Raw genomic sequence first — 13,876 nt, 5'->3', positions numbered from 1 at the left:
CAGGATCACACCCAGGGCCAGGCTCCTGGGAGTGCACTCATCACACTTTCTTGCATCCGTAGTTGCCCATTTGTTCAGCTGCACTCACACAGATGTAATCACATCTATTCTCGTGGCTCTGGATACTTTCGTTTCATTGTTTTTCATTTCCTTTGCTGAGTCTTAATTCAAGGACCCAATACCTGTGGTGTGAGCCTCCTGGAGGAGGCATCTGCTGGGTTCTTAGTGCAGATTGCTGTCCCTGTCCTGCTGGTCCTTCCCCTGCCCGGACTCTGAGTCTTGTCATCCTGGGATGACACACACACACACACATACACACACACACAAAGACACACAATGTAGTATGGACATGCCCAAATAAAGAATAAAATGAAAAATGAAAAAGAATTAGTATTAAAAGGGCGGGGGCTCCAGCTCAGTCAGTAAAATGCTTCTCATTATAAGCATGAGGACCTGAGGTCAACACCTAAAACTTATGGTGGGTTTACTTGTTGTTGTTGTTTAGCCTGAAGGGTGTTTATAATCCTAGTACTTTGGAAGCTGATACAGGTTGAGGTCCCTGGGACTTGTTGGGGCACCATTCAGCTTAGTCTAACTGGTGTATTCTGGGCTAATGGAAAGCCTGGCTCAAAACAACAGCCAAAGCAATGAAAAACAACCCAGGAGTTGGTTGATGGACCTGAGGAACACCACCTGTGGTTGAGCTCTGACGCCTGTGCACTCAGGAGCGCACACACACACACACACACACACACACACACACACACACACCACTCACTCAATATAGTATCACCAGAATTAGCTCTGAGTCCTTACTGTCACCAGACATGTGGTCTGTGTTTTGTCTTTGATAGAGTTCCTGGTTGGTCCTCTGAGTTCAGCAGGATAGGTGAGTGTGAGAAGAACCCTTTCCTTCTGACCCTTTTCTGACTGGAGTGGCCTACAAGGGAATGAGCCCAAGGAGAAATGTCATGCTGCTTAACGCAGGCTGAAATTTTTTTTTTTTTTGGTTTTTGAGACAGGGTTTCTCTGTAGCTTTGGAGCCTGTCCTGGAACTCCCTTGGTAGACCAGGCTGGCCTCGAACTCACAGAGATCCGCCTGCCTCTGCCTCCCGAGTGCTGGGATTACAGGCGTGCGCCACCACTGCCCGGCTTGCAGGCTGAAATTTTGTTTTGCTTTTTGCATATGTGTCAGGTTTCAGAAATTCTTTTTTATCTAGTGTAGCTTTTTTTGCTGCGGTGACAAATTCTGAAGTCTTTTCATAATGGAACCATAGACGCATGGGGCATTTTGTGGTTATCTGCTGCAGGATATATTTTGGTGACAGATCCTTTTCCTGAGTTCTTAGCCATTCGGTACGGGATAACGAGAAAGCTTGCTCATTCTCAGCTGAAGCCGTCACGTCACTCTTGTTTGCTCTGTGCCTCTTGGAAGGTAATTTCCCCCTTTACAGTGCTTAGCACGAGTTCCTGTCCGATGCTGGCATTATCTGGAGGGCCAGAGCAGGTGTTCTTTCTTCGTGTCATAATCATAGGTTTTCAGGATGGGTGACAAGTCTGGCAGGCCTCATGTCAGATCCTCAGAAAGTTCATGTGTTTAAGTCAGAAAAAAAAAAAAAAACCAACCAACAAAAACCCTGCTAAATACATCTCATTATCATCGTGTTAGTCTGTAGTAGCTCATAGTGGTTTTGTCCTAAATGCAATCAATGCTTTTGTGTGCGCTATCTCTGAGGTTTTTACAATCAAAAACAATTCAATTCTGGTGGTCACTGAGCATACCTAAGGACTTCATCACACTGCCTGTTATGTTTTTGCTTAAAATCCTGAAGTAACAGCAAGCCAGAATTAAAGACTATTAAAAAGCATTATTCTAGCCGTTCTTAATTTGCATTTAAACATGGAGTTTATTAGTCTATTTCTGTCAGTGTCGGATTCACAGGTACAGAAAAAGGTGCATGTAAGAGTCAGTAGGCACCTTCACGAACTGAGAAAGACCCTGGCTGCCATAGTGCCTGTTGTTAGTAGGAAAGTGTAAGACAGGATAGTCTCATGTTGCACATGAAACCAGATGAATGAAATTATACAAGTTACTGGTGGCTGTCCGCTCTTGCTCTTTCTCCTCCTGCTTTTCCCCTTACTCTCTCCCTTCTTGGCATGCCCTCTCCTCCCCTACTTCTTCCTCCTGCTTCCTGCCCCTCTTCCTTTTTCTCATGTTCCCCATCTTCCTCTTGTTCCTCCTTTCCCTCCTCTTCTTCCTCCTTTTCTTTCTTTTCCTTCATTTCCATTTGACATCAGATCTCACTCTGTTGTCCAGGATCCTACCCTGCTTCTGGGTGCACAGAATCCTCTGCCTTAGCCTCCAACTGCTTCGCTTGTAATTGTGCACCACTGTGCCTGTCCCAATCCTAATTATTCTGCCAGCTGACCCTGTTAATGCTTTATGTTAAGGAGATATAGTCCTAGAGAATGTGTGAGTCTGTTGAAATGGAATGTTCTGTTTATATTTCATTATTTTCTGTAATATTTTTACTTTGCTTAGTCCTTCATTGCAGTGCTCTCAGTGGGAAGAATCCCATGCTTGTTTTGTTTTTCTGCATTATAAGCTTGAAAATGGGGCATGTGTGATTCTTCTAGTGCTGTCTCCACTGCTCAGGGTAGTGAGTCACGGTCAGCCAGTGTTTATTCAGTGAGAATGCAAGTGAACACCACTAATGAACATTGAATCATGGAGTAAATGACCACTGATCGCCATTGACAGTTCTACTGAGCTTTGTATAGGGACTAAACACGTGAGTAACACATTTTTTAGTTCCCCGACGGAAGGGAATTAAAATTAGGCCACCACTGTGATGCTCTGTGGTAAGTGCAATACAAACTTAGGAATTTTAATAATTAGAACTAGGGTTGTATTTGAGGCATTAAGTCTTGATATCTGAAAACGATATGCAAAGTGCCTCTGCTTTTCTTTTCTTTTTTTTTTTTTTAAGCAATTGAAGAAAGGCATTTTATTAGGAAACACACATGCAACAGGCACATGGGTCAGAAGCTGAAAATGCAGTCAGATTTGAGACCTGGGAGTTTTATAACCTCTCAAGAGATGGCCTCCCTAATTTAGGGTTGATTAGTTTGAAGAAAGTTACAGTGGTTGATTGGCTCAGAACTTTTCTGTGACATATCCGTAGTTGCCCTTGAACTGGTTGAGTCATTCCATTAGCGGGGATGGGGGGTGAGGGTGGTGGGGGGCTACTAGTGGGACACAAAAGCCTATAAAGCCTTTGCCTTAAACTGCCTGGCTTTTATCTGCATTCAGGAGGATGAGGAAGAGGTTGGCCATCTTGGAAATTTACCACTTTTATTCCCCAGCCATGGCCCTTCTCCCCGTCTGTCTGCTTACCAGCAAGTCTCTTATTCCCACCCTCTTAGATATCACCATAACTGAGATTAGGGCATTTGTAGGTGGAGACAGCTCTTAGCTGCTTCAGACTGATGAAGGGTCCAAGATGGAGGGGCAGCAGACAGGCACTTTAGCGGAGGCTCTATTTAAAAGGCCCTAGGAAAACGTTACCGGTGTCGCTGATCAGAGCAGAAGACAGACTTTTGGTGATGGTGGGCAGTTGTGGACGTTGTTGTATAAGTGAAGGAGCATTTTGATGAGTTGGTGGTTCCCAAAGAAATCCAAGATGAGCCCTCAAAATGATACAGTCTAGGGGTCTTGATCAGGTTTGCTTTCTCTTCCAGTTAAAAAAAAAGGTAGGATAACACTGAAATACCAAGTGACCTCTTTTGCTCCTCCTCTCCATACAAAGCTTTCTGTCTTAGGAATCAGGCCTCCATTGGGGATTTTTAAAATGTATTTTTTAGAAGAATAAAAGAATAAAAGAATGATAGAAACAGCCAACATAGTTTGTGTCCTTGCCATGAGCCAGGCTTGTTTTCAGAAGCCTGGTATCCTGGAACTTAGTGCTCACCATTGAGAAGATACAGGTCTGTTGTTGCCTCTTCCCCTGGCTTGAGAGATCTGTTCACTATGGACTTTGAGATTTACTGCCCCAAGGTCATAGAGCTGGGATCTGGTGCATTTCCATCGACCTATTTTCTTTGTAAAGTGGACTGTGGTGGGGTAGGTGGGCTGGACCTCTTTCCTAATCCCCCACAGCCATCTTACACATTCTTGCTGTGCAGCGTATTGGAGGCAGAGCAGGTTGAGGGCCTTAGCTGGGATCTTCTGGGATGATCAGAAGCCGTGTGCTAAAAGAGCCCGGCTTTCTGGTTTGGCATTGCAGCTTAAGGCCTTTGATGCTTGCTTTGCGGTATGAGGACCAGCTGGTTTGCAAAGCTCTGCTTCATCCTCAGGAATTGTTTTTTCATTTTTTTTTTTTTTTTCTGTCCTCTGCCATGATGTCCTTCTCATGAACCTTTGACTTCAGTGGGTCTCCGTAGCCATGAGGCTGCCCAGTGCCTTTACTGTGGTAACTTGCTGCAGTAACCAGTAAAAATGTGACCTGTTCCTGGCATTGCCTTATGCTGATGCCTGTGAGGGGCAAGTGAGCAAGTAACAGAATAAATGAGACATGAGGAAGGAGTGGCAGAGAAGTGAGTGCCTCCTTGGATCATTGGTCGCATGACTTTGGGCTTCCCGGTGCCCTTTGAGTTGGGATGTATAAAGGAGTTCCTTCTCAGTGGGGGGAAGTCATACATGTACATGCTTGAGAGCACAAAGTCCGCATTGGGTCCTTGCAGTGGTGGACATGAGTGGTATTTTGAACTTGCCAGGAGGTGGAAGAGATAGTTTAGGTTGTATGCATTTAATAAGCGTTTAAGCTAACACAGGAAGTGTTCCTAATGGTTTTCTACGTGATGAGCTGAAGTCTGTCTGTGACAGTGTCACATCTCCTCCTTAATTAATCTAATTGCCTTTCTTTCCCTCTGAGATGCTGCACAGCAGTCTTGTCACTAGTGATGTAGTGGCTACTTAAGTACTGTTTTGAGCTAAATATTAACCAAATGACCGTAATTGAACGTGCTGTTCATATCTGAGGGCTTTAATGAGAAGCAACTGGGGCTTTTCTTATAGTACATTTAGACAATATGCCAATATCACCCTTTAATTTTTTCTTTACATTTTATTTATTTATCTGTCTGTCTTTCTGTCTATCTATTTTATTTATTTTTTATTTTGAGTCTATTCAACAGCTTGCTCTGCCTTTCTTTCTGGTCTGCTCAACAGCTCGGGGATGTGATGGTTGATGTGGCGAGCAACATCATGTTGGCAGATGAGCGGGTCCTGTGGCTGGCACAGAGGGAAGCCAAAGCCTGCAGTCGAATTGTGCAGTGCTTGCAGCGCATTGCCACACACCGCCTGGCCAGCGGGGCTCACGTGTACTCCACAGTAAGTGCAACCTTGTCCTAGGCCCGTGGGAGGATTTGATTATGTCCACTCTGACCTCGAGGGGCCTCTTCTCTCTACCTCAACATGGTGTTGCTGTTTAGTGCAGGATACCTTCCTCTGAAACGTTTGAGAAGTTAATTTTGCTTCTGAGTAATCTTAGTCTGTTTTCTCAGTAACTGGGAAATACTTCCATATTATGTAATTTGAATGACTGTCCTTGTCCACTGTCTTGTCCACTGAAATGAATTCTGCGACAAACACAAATGTTTTTAAGGCTTTACTGACATGTCACCAGTGTCCATCCAAGGTGAGACTTAGTTCTGAGCCCCAAAGGATGCTTTGGGAGATTGCCTGATAGCTTGCCTAGGGTTTAGTCTTAAAGTACTGGGATGCTCTCCAACGCTTGGGAAGCTACTGGCATGATGTAATAATCTGCCTGTTAAACAGTATTAAATTATGTTCATGCTAAATTGAACTTGTAAATTTCCTTGTGTATCGCTTATTTCTGTTCTAAAAATGTGATAAACAAGTGTGTTATTTCCTTTGCTGTCGTCTTCTGATCTGACTCACGGGTTTTAGCTCCTCACCGTTACAGTGAAGTTGAGTGCTCCATACTTTGACCCGTGTCTCATTTTTTTGTAAACATTTTCCTGAGCCCATTTTGATTTTTGCTGTACATTATTACATCTTTAGCTCCATTAAGATTAGAATTTCTTTTCTGAATAATTAAGAGAGGCCTAATATAGCTACCGTCTCCAAGGCAAGTTCACGGTACTTTGGCTCTTTAGATGCTTGGCCTGACTCGAGAATGACTTGTCAATCAGTAGCCTCTCCAGCTGCTTCCACCTGGTCCCGTCTTACAGCCTTACTTATTACTCAGCTAAACCTCACAGGTCATGATGCCAGAGAAGGGTATAATAGAAGTGGTGGTGCATGAGTGAAGGCCGTTTCAGCATGTAAAACGGGCTCCCCGAGTTACACATCTGCTCACACAGCTGCTTCTCTTAGCCCTGGGAAAGTATTCTAAGACCCCAGTGCATGCCTGAAGCCATGGAGAGTCAAGAGCACTGTGTATGCTGTCTTCTGTGTTCATACCTGTGAAGCTCAGCTTCTAAATCAGGCACAGTAAGGGACTGATAATAACACCTCGTTGTAAGGTGGAACAATTATTACAGTGAAGAAAGCTATTTATAACTTATGAGTTGTTTATTTCCGGAAGTTTCCATTTAATGCTTCAAGATAGTGGTTGGCCTTGGGTATCTGAAACTCTAGGAAATAAACTAATAAGATGGTCTGTCCCCAGAATACCAAGAAGACAGTCTGCAGAAGGACAGCTTTATTATTCCTCATAGGAAGATTCATGTATCAGCGGCGGTGGGTGAGACTTACCAGCAGCTGTACTGGATTTTTGTGTGTTGTGACCCAGCAATAATTTGGAGTACATGTTGTTATGTTATTAATGCTGATTTCACAGGGTTAGTGTATGAAACAAAAGATGTGCAGACATAATTATCCTGACAGCAAGGCGAGTCATCCCGCTTGTCACCTTTTCTTGTCCTGTGCCCTCCCTGGCCTGGGTGGTGGATGGCAGTCATGCTGGGCGTCCTCCTGGGTACAGATGTGGTGGCTCATGGATTGACAGCTCTTACATCTTAGTGATCACCTAAGTTCAGGTCACTTTTGAATTCCTTTAAAGCTGGAGGGTCAGCAGGTGCCATCTGCTTTAGGCAATTATTCTGACCTAATTTCCTTTTTGACTCTGTTTGTTTCCTGCCATTTGGATCAGCATCTTCCTTACTTTCAAGGGGGAAACAAAAGTCAGTTTTCCCCCCTGCTTTCTGTGAATAAAGTGTAGGCAGCTTGTGTGTTCTCATGAAGAGACGTTGTGGGTAGCCTGAGTGTGTCACTAGTGTCCCCTTCTCTTCTTCCTGGAGTTACTAAGAGGGCCATTGAGAGCCCCCCTTTTTTAATTTCACAGCTCATTGTCTAAGTAAAAATCTTCTATTTTTAGTTGTTAGATGTAATATTTTTTAAAATTATTTTATTGTTATTGCTTTTTTTTTGTTGTTTTGTTTTTTTACTTTATTTCATTTTATCTGTAATGCTGAGTTTCAGACCTGGCATTGTGTGTGCTAGGCAAATGCTCTCTAACTGAACGATAGTGCCTGCTCTCAGGTTATTTTTATTTTTACATTTTGATATAATTAAATATTACATAATTCCCTCCTTTTCCCTCCAACCCTTTCTACACCTGCCTCTCCCACTTTTCTCCCAGATTCAGTGTTCTCTTCCTCTTCTTTAACATGTGTGAGTGTTACTGTGTGTGTGTGGGAGTCTGTGAGTCTGAGAGAGTGTGTTATGTATGTGTGTGTGCCTGTATGCATGCGTGCATATCTGAGAGTGTGTTGTGTGTGTGTGTGTGAGTGTGTGTCTCTGTTATGTCGGCATGCACGTGTGGGTCTGTAAAAATGTGTATTATGTGTCTGTGTGAGAGTGTCTGCATGTAATGTCTGTGAATGTGTGTTGTCTATGTGTGGGTATGAGAGACAGTGTGCATTGTGTATCTATGTGAGAGTGTGTGTGTCTGAGAGTGTGTGTTGTGTGTCTGTGAAGAGACTATTCTGTGTGAGAGAGTGTGTGTGTATGTATATCTGTGAGAGAGTGACAGACAGACAGACAGACAGACAGACAGACAGAGAAAGTGTTTGCGTGAACTCTTTGAAACCCCCCTTATTCTAAATTTTCCAACTCTTATTTGATTGACTTTTGCAGTATTCGCCAAATATTGCTCTGGAAGCTTACGTCATCAAGGCTGCTGGCTTCACAGGGATGACCTGCTCGGTGTTCCAGAAAGTGGCTGCCTCCGACCGCACAGGCCTCTCTGATTACGGACGACGGGACCCTGATGGAAACCTGGACAAACAGCTGAGCTTCAAGTGCAATGTTTCCAGCACGTTCTCAAGCCTGGCACTGAAGGTGTGCTGTGCTTGCTGCTTGTTTAAAGTTGTCTGTGCTTAGATTTAAACACAGTCTTTGCCTTTACACAGAAATCTCCTTAAAGGGTTTGTTTTTGTTTTATTTTTTTGGGGGGGTGAGAATATTTGGAATATTGTGTCGCTGTTTTAAAGGGAACTCTGACAGGAGTAGAACTCGAAGATTTCACTGGTCCTATACATTTTTGCCTTCACCCAACCTTTTGCCATCTGGAAATACCAAAAACTACTGTTTTTCTGGTTGCCATGGCAGATTTATTAATACTACATATTGAAATCTTTTTTATCACATAAAGGTCTTCCTTTTTTGATTTTAAATCATTAAAGTATTTTCATGCAGCCTTACAATTATTGTGGGATCCTGGCAGTGTGCTTACAGTATTTGCAGAAGTCAGCCTTGAAGCTGGCTGTTTAGGCAGTCATGATGTGTGTCAAAATTTTTGGCAAAGAAGTGCAAATATATGACATGTATTTTTCAAAAATCCAAATCTGTGATGTATATATATTTTAAAAGTGCTTTGTTGTTGTTTGAGTAGTGAAAAGAAAAGCTTATTTCCTGACTTTTGGAGTTTGCCTCAGCTACATCGAAGCAAAGAACTCTAGCAGCAGAATGGCAGCCCTTGATGAACCCACTTGTCTCCTTTGCTCTGTTGTGTTCTCTGTGACTTTTAGTTACAGGGAGCCTTGTTTCTGTCTTTCCCTAGATGGTGTGGTAAAGAGTTTTTAATGCCTGCAGAAAAACTGATCACAGAGGTGCTATGGTACATTGAAGGTTCCTGCTATGTGTCCAGTCAGAGAATGGACAATTAATGTACTTCCTCATGGTTTACCCTGGTTCTCTTCATAAGGAAAGCAAATCCATTGTATGTAGAAATACTGTAGATGTCCAATATAATCTGAAATGGGCACGAACCTCTGATGGTGCCTTGCATTTCCTCCATATGGTGTGCTCAGAGGAAAACTGGCCAGATGAATCTATTACTCTTGGCCTGATGATAGTATGTGTTACCCCAGCCTGCCACCTGCAAGTGTACCTCCACTTACCTTACCACATCTTTTATTGGCTAAAAAAGAGACTGTAAAGAGATTTTGAGACAGCAGTAGGTAGAGCCCTTGAGAGGTAGGCATGTGTTTCGAGGAGGACTCAGTTGTGTCTTACAGTTGGTAGAAAGGGAGAGAAGTGATGCCACTCTACATATCCTCCGCTTCACAGTCTGGCCCTGTGTCAGGAGAGTGTTCGCTGCTAGCAGTGAGCGCTTCAGGTGAAGACAGCAATCTGCCCATTTCAGACCATTCTCCTTTAAGATCATCCTGTGGCTAGAGAACAAGGCATTCCGTGTCATTATTTCCATTTCATGGGTGGTTCCGGTGAAGAGAGCAGGAAGGAACATGTTCTTCGTGATCCAGAATTAGGTGGTTGGATGTCATTAGTGAGAAATGCACTTCAGCTTTTCACTGAAACACAGGATTCTCTTCTCCCCAAAACATTTATTCTGGGCGGTTGTTTTACTCCTTCTATTCATGGTTTAAAATGTGCTTTTAATATACTAACTAGACTCCTTGATCATCCAGTCATTGATTGCATCCCTCTTTAGTGTGGGAAGACTAACAAATGAGTTGAACCTGAACAAAAGAACCTTTACCTAGCAGAAGGTGTCTGTCTGACTTGTTTGCTTCTTGCAGATATTTTGTGTGTGTGTGTGTGTGTGTGTGTGTGTGTGTGTGTGTGTTGCGTGTGTTGCGTGCATCCCTGCCTGCCCTCACCCTAGCTAGATTTAGTCTTCCCATGCAGATTCTCCTGGCTTATAGTCCTGATAAAATGATTTTTGCTTCAAATAGTGCTATGGAGAATGTAGGGATTTGCTTGAGTTACTGTATATTCTAGATGAACAGCACATGTGGTCTGGATGTCATCTGTGACATCATGGTCCTTGGGGATGTGTGCTTGCTGCTGCCTCCCAGTGTTACAAGAAGGCATGGCACTACCAATTACTAGACTAAAGGCCAAGGAATGGTTGGTGCCAAGTGTATTTCTTTGTCAAAATTCATAAGTGAAGAAGTCATCCTAAGTTTTAGGAGCTGCCTGTATTTACAAGACCACTGTACAGTCCTTAAAGTCCTTCGCTTATCTGGGCTACTGAACACTGGTCCTGTGTACCATCATTGCCCTGCTAGTTAATACAGTTTTGAGATGCTTTTCTGCCATGTAGCTGCTGCCACCACTCTTGAATGCCACCTGGCCCTGTGATGTTTCTGTTGGGTGGCTCATGTAGACCTTTCTGTTTCGAGTGGCTGGTGTCAGTGCCTGTGATGTCTATGTGGTGTTACCCCCAAATCTACCTCAGTGCAAAATTGACCTTATGCACTTCATATAAGAACAGCAACTCTCTGGACGAGTCTGCCATTGGCTTGTGTCTTTGCCCTCAGCTCTCCTGTTCTATATCCTTGGTTACTGCTTCTCGGCTCTGTCTAGGGATGACAGACTTCCCTTGGTTTGTTTCCTAATCACTTGACCTCTTTGAGGCCAGACTTAGGCTAATGCTTCTGCTGGAATTCCTTGCTGCTTCCCACCTTTCCAGCTCTTTATTACACGTTAAAACCAAGACCAAATGTCATCTGCAAGAAGTCTCAGCTTACACTGTCTACCAGTCTTCTCATATCCTACCTGGGTCCTTGGTTTCTCCCCATCACGCTTTGAAGACAGTACTCATTGCTTGTTGTCATGGTTATGTGTGGGGCTACAAGAATCATCATGTCAGGCAGATCAGCTTCTCTAGGTTGAATTTGAAGTCTGGCCCCAATGGGCTCCAGGATAAGACTTCCAGGTGCCTGAAATTCACTGTTACACCCAAGGCTGTTGTATTACCTACCTTCCCCACTGGTCCCTTTTGCTGTTGTTACCATAATGTAGATTTGTTCATATGCTGGAGCAGAGTCCATTCCCAGTAACCTACTGAGGGATGCTAAAAGTCAGTGTTTTGAGTTAGCTGCACTGTAACTAAGTGTTGACTCTTTATAACTGAACAGAAGCCCAGTTTTCCTTGAACATCCTTCATGTCTCTCATCTCAGACACTAGGTCATTATCCCAGCAAAAGACCTCTCCGTTTTCCACACCAGTATCAGGCTCTTCCATTCTTCCTACCTTGATTCAGCTCTTTGTTGTGTGCTTAGCTCTTCCCTGCTTGGAGGACACGCTGGGCCTCCCCCTGGAGTTCCATTGCAGACTGCATTTCTTCCTTCAGACAGAATTACCCAGCTGCTTTGTTCCTTTGCTGGAGTAGTTGGCAGGCTTCTGATAGTGAGCTGGTTCTCAGAGGTCATGCACCGTATTTAAGAGTGTGGTCTCTGCAGCTAGGTAGCCTGGGTTTGTCTTCTAGTGTCTTAGCCTCTCCAACTGTCAGTTCTATGCTGTTGACAGAGGCTCATGACATGCTATCAAACTGGAAAGGTTTTGAAAAGATGAAAGGAGGTAAATACGTTGGCATTCACAACAGTACTTTCTCAGTGTTAGTTTTATTGTTGCTTCTTAGTCGGGGCAGCTGTCACCTCTCGCTTATTCTAAATTTTGAGTGTTTGAAAGCAAGGACATGATACCCTTGGGTTCTACATGGGGCCCAGCACAAAGCAACCTATTCTTTAATAACCATTGAATGGTTAAAGTCAATTTGAGTTCTAAAGGCACCCCTTACCCCCCAGTTATCCACAGAAAGAAAATATGTTAGGACATGCCATTTTACAGTTACATGTGTAAATAGGGAGGCATGCATGAGTAAATTGGTATTTTCATTGTTTTTAATTCAGTGGTTTTGATTCACTCTGATTTTAGTGTTAGAATTTTATAAACATTAGGAAAATTTGTTATTACTTAAAATTTAAATTTTACTCCTAGATGAAGCCAGTATTCTCTCATGAGATGCTGACATCCATCCAAAGTGCTTTCATGTTTGAGTTAATGTCTGTCATGCCTCTTGATATCAAAAGGCACATGATAGCATGCCTTTCATATGTTTTACCTGTTTTTGTATTAAAATTAATAGTGAAAACAGAACTACAGATATTACAACATGAGGTTCTGTCTTATTGTTACGTCACCACTTTCTTTCTTACTGGTCCCTGACGACTGTCCTCCCACTCCTAGAGGAAAAAGAACCATAACACCCAGCTCTGCAGGCTGTGGTGGAGCGCCTCATGGCCATCCTTTTTTATAGAGGTCACTGGGTATGTTCAGAAGTTGAGATGCAGAAGTTAGAAGAAAGTGAGCAGTGTTACTTTGTCTCCCGAGCATGAAGCAGCCACCTAAAACACGCTTGCTTCTGTCCTCTGTAAGGATCTTCCAACAATGATAACTAGAAGCCAAAATCGGGCACTTCTCAAAGCTTCTTAAGAGACATTTCTGGTTTATTAGCTGTAATTTGTATGTGTATTATCTTCCTCGTTACTGTAATCCACACATATTTAAAACCCACACATGATTAATTGAAATTATAAACTGCTTCCTGCCTTTAGGCCAGCAGACAAAAGGTACAGTCGTGAGAAGTGTAACAAACTAAATGTTCTTCAGTGATTTCTAAAATTATATTTATAGCCTTCCTAACAGTAGTGAGCAACACTGCTTTTAAAGGAGGGCAGCATTGTTTTACATCCATACTATAAATGCTGGACATTATTGATACGACTGCAATCCATCTTATCAGCACCCCAGGGTTCTCTCTCTCATCCCAGGGAACCTGTGATAATTATTCGGTAATATTCTTTATTGGGCTTGAGAGGGAATTTAGCAGCTCTGAGTAGGTAATGGCCCTGGGTCTCTAGTTCTTGCTATGGACTTTTTGTTTATTGTTTTTGATTAGTTTTACAAGCTTAGGATTGGACTTTTTTCACCTTAATTTCAAGGTATTTCATTTCCCCTTTTCAACGTTCCTTTAGGAAATGTTAGTTCTGATGTTTTAAAATTCAGTTTGGTTTATTGTTACTAATACCTTCCTGGAGAGCTCTATATACCTTCAAATAATATGAGTTCTTTAGTAAGATTATTTTATGAATTTTATAATTATTTACTTTGAATAGATGTTCATTATGTAGGATTATAAACTTTTAATTTATTGATGTTTTGATTTTCATCTTTAGGTACCTTCTTAGACACTCAAGATAAATTTATGTATTTTATAGAAATTTACTAGGTTAATAAATAAGTGGATTTATAGTAAACTTTGTTTTTATGTCATCTTATATTTTTTCATTTTTCCCCTTTTATTGAAAATAGGTTTGTATCGGCATGAATAAATGTAGGCAAATATTAAGAATGTATATAATTTTAATGATTAAATAAAACTTATAGAACCAAAGTTCCCGAGCAGCATAGGAGGTAGGAAAGCAAGAGCGAGCACAGCTTCCACCCGCTCCATATATCCATAAAACAACCGCCCCAGGCAAACCTGCCCTAAATGGGCGGGCTTAACCCTACATCTCCCCCTTTTGTCTAAATAAGCC

The 13,876-nt window shown here is 42.6% G+C and overlaps 1 protein-coding gene across 4 annotated transcripts in view; it reads left to right on the top strand.

The window, feature by feature from the left end:
• Adgra3 (adhesion G protein-coupled receptor A3) overlaps positions 1-13,876 on the top strand; it is a 135,663-nt gene that overhangs the window by 60,964 nt on the left and 60,823 nt on the right. For all 4 annotated transcript variants that reach the window (XR_003378582.1, XR_003378583.1, XM_005366017.3 and 1 more), the window contains 2 exons: positions 5,231-5,392; positions 8,165-8,368. Coding sequence is in view for 2 of the 4 variants with exons in the window: in XM_005366017.3 (XP_005366074.1) it covers positions 5,231-5,392; positions 8,165-8,368 (366 nt within the window). In the remaining 2 variants the exon portion in view is untranslated. The remainder of the gene's footprint in view (positions 1-5,230; positions 5,393-8,164; positions 8,369-13,876) is intronic.

This window comes from Microtus ochrogaster, unplaced genomic scaffold (genome assembly GCF_000317375.1).
Source record: "Microtus ochrogaster isolate Prairie Vole_2 unplaced genomic scaffold, MicOch1.0 UNK5, whole genome shotgun sequence".
Classification (NCBI taxonomy): Eukaryota; Metazoa; Chordata; class Mammalia; order Rodentia; family Cricetidae; genus Microtus; species Microtus ochrogaster.
Note: the sequence above shows the minus strand (reverse complement) of the source record. Positions and strands in the feature narration are given on the sequence as shown.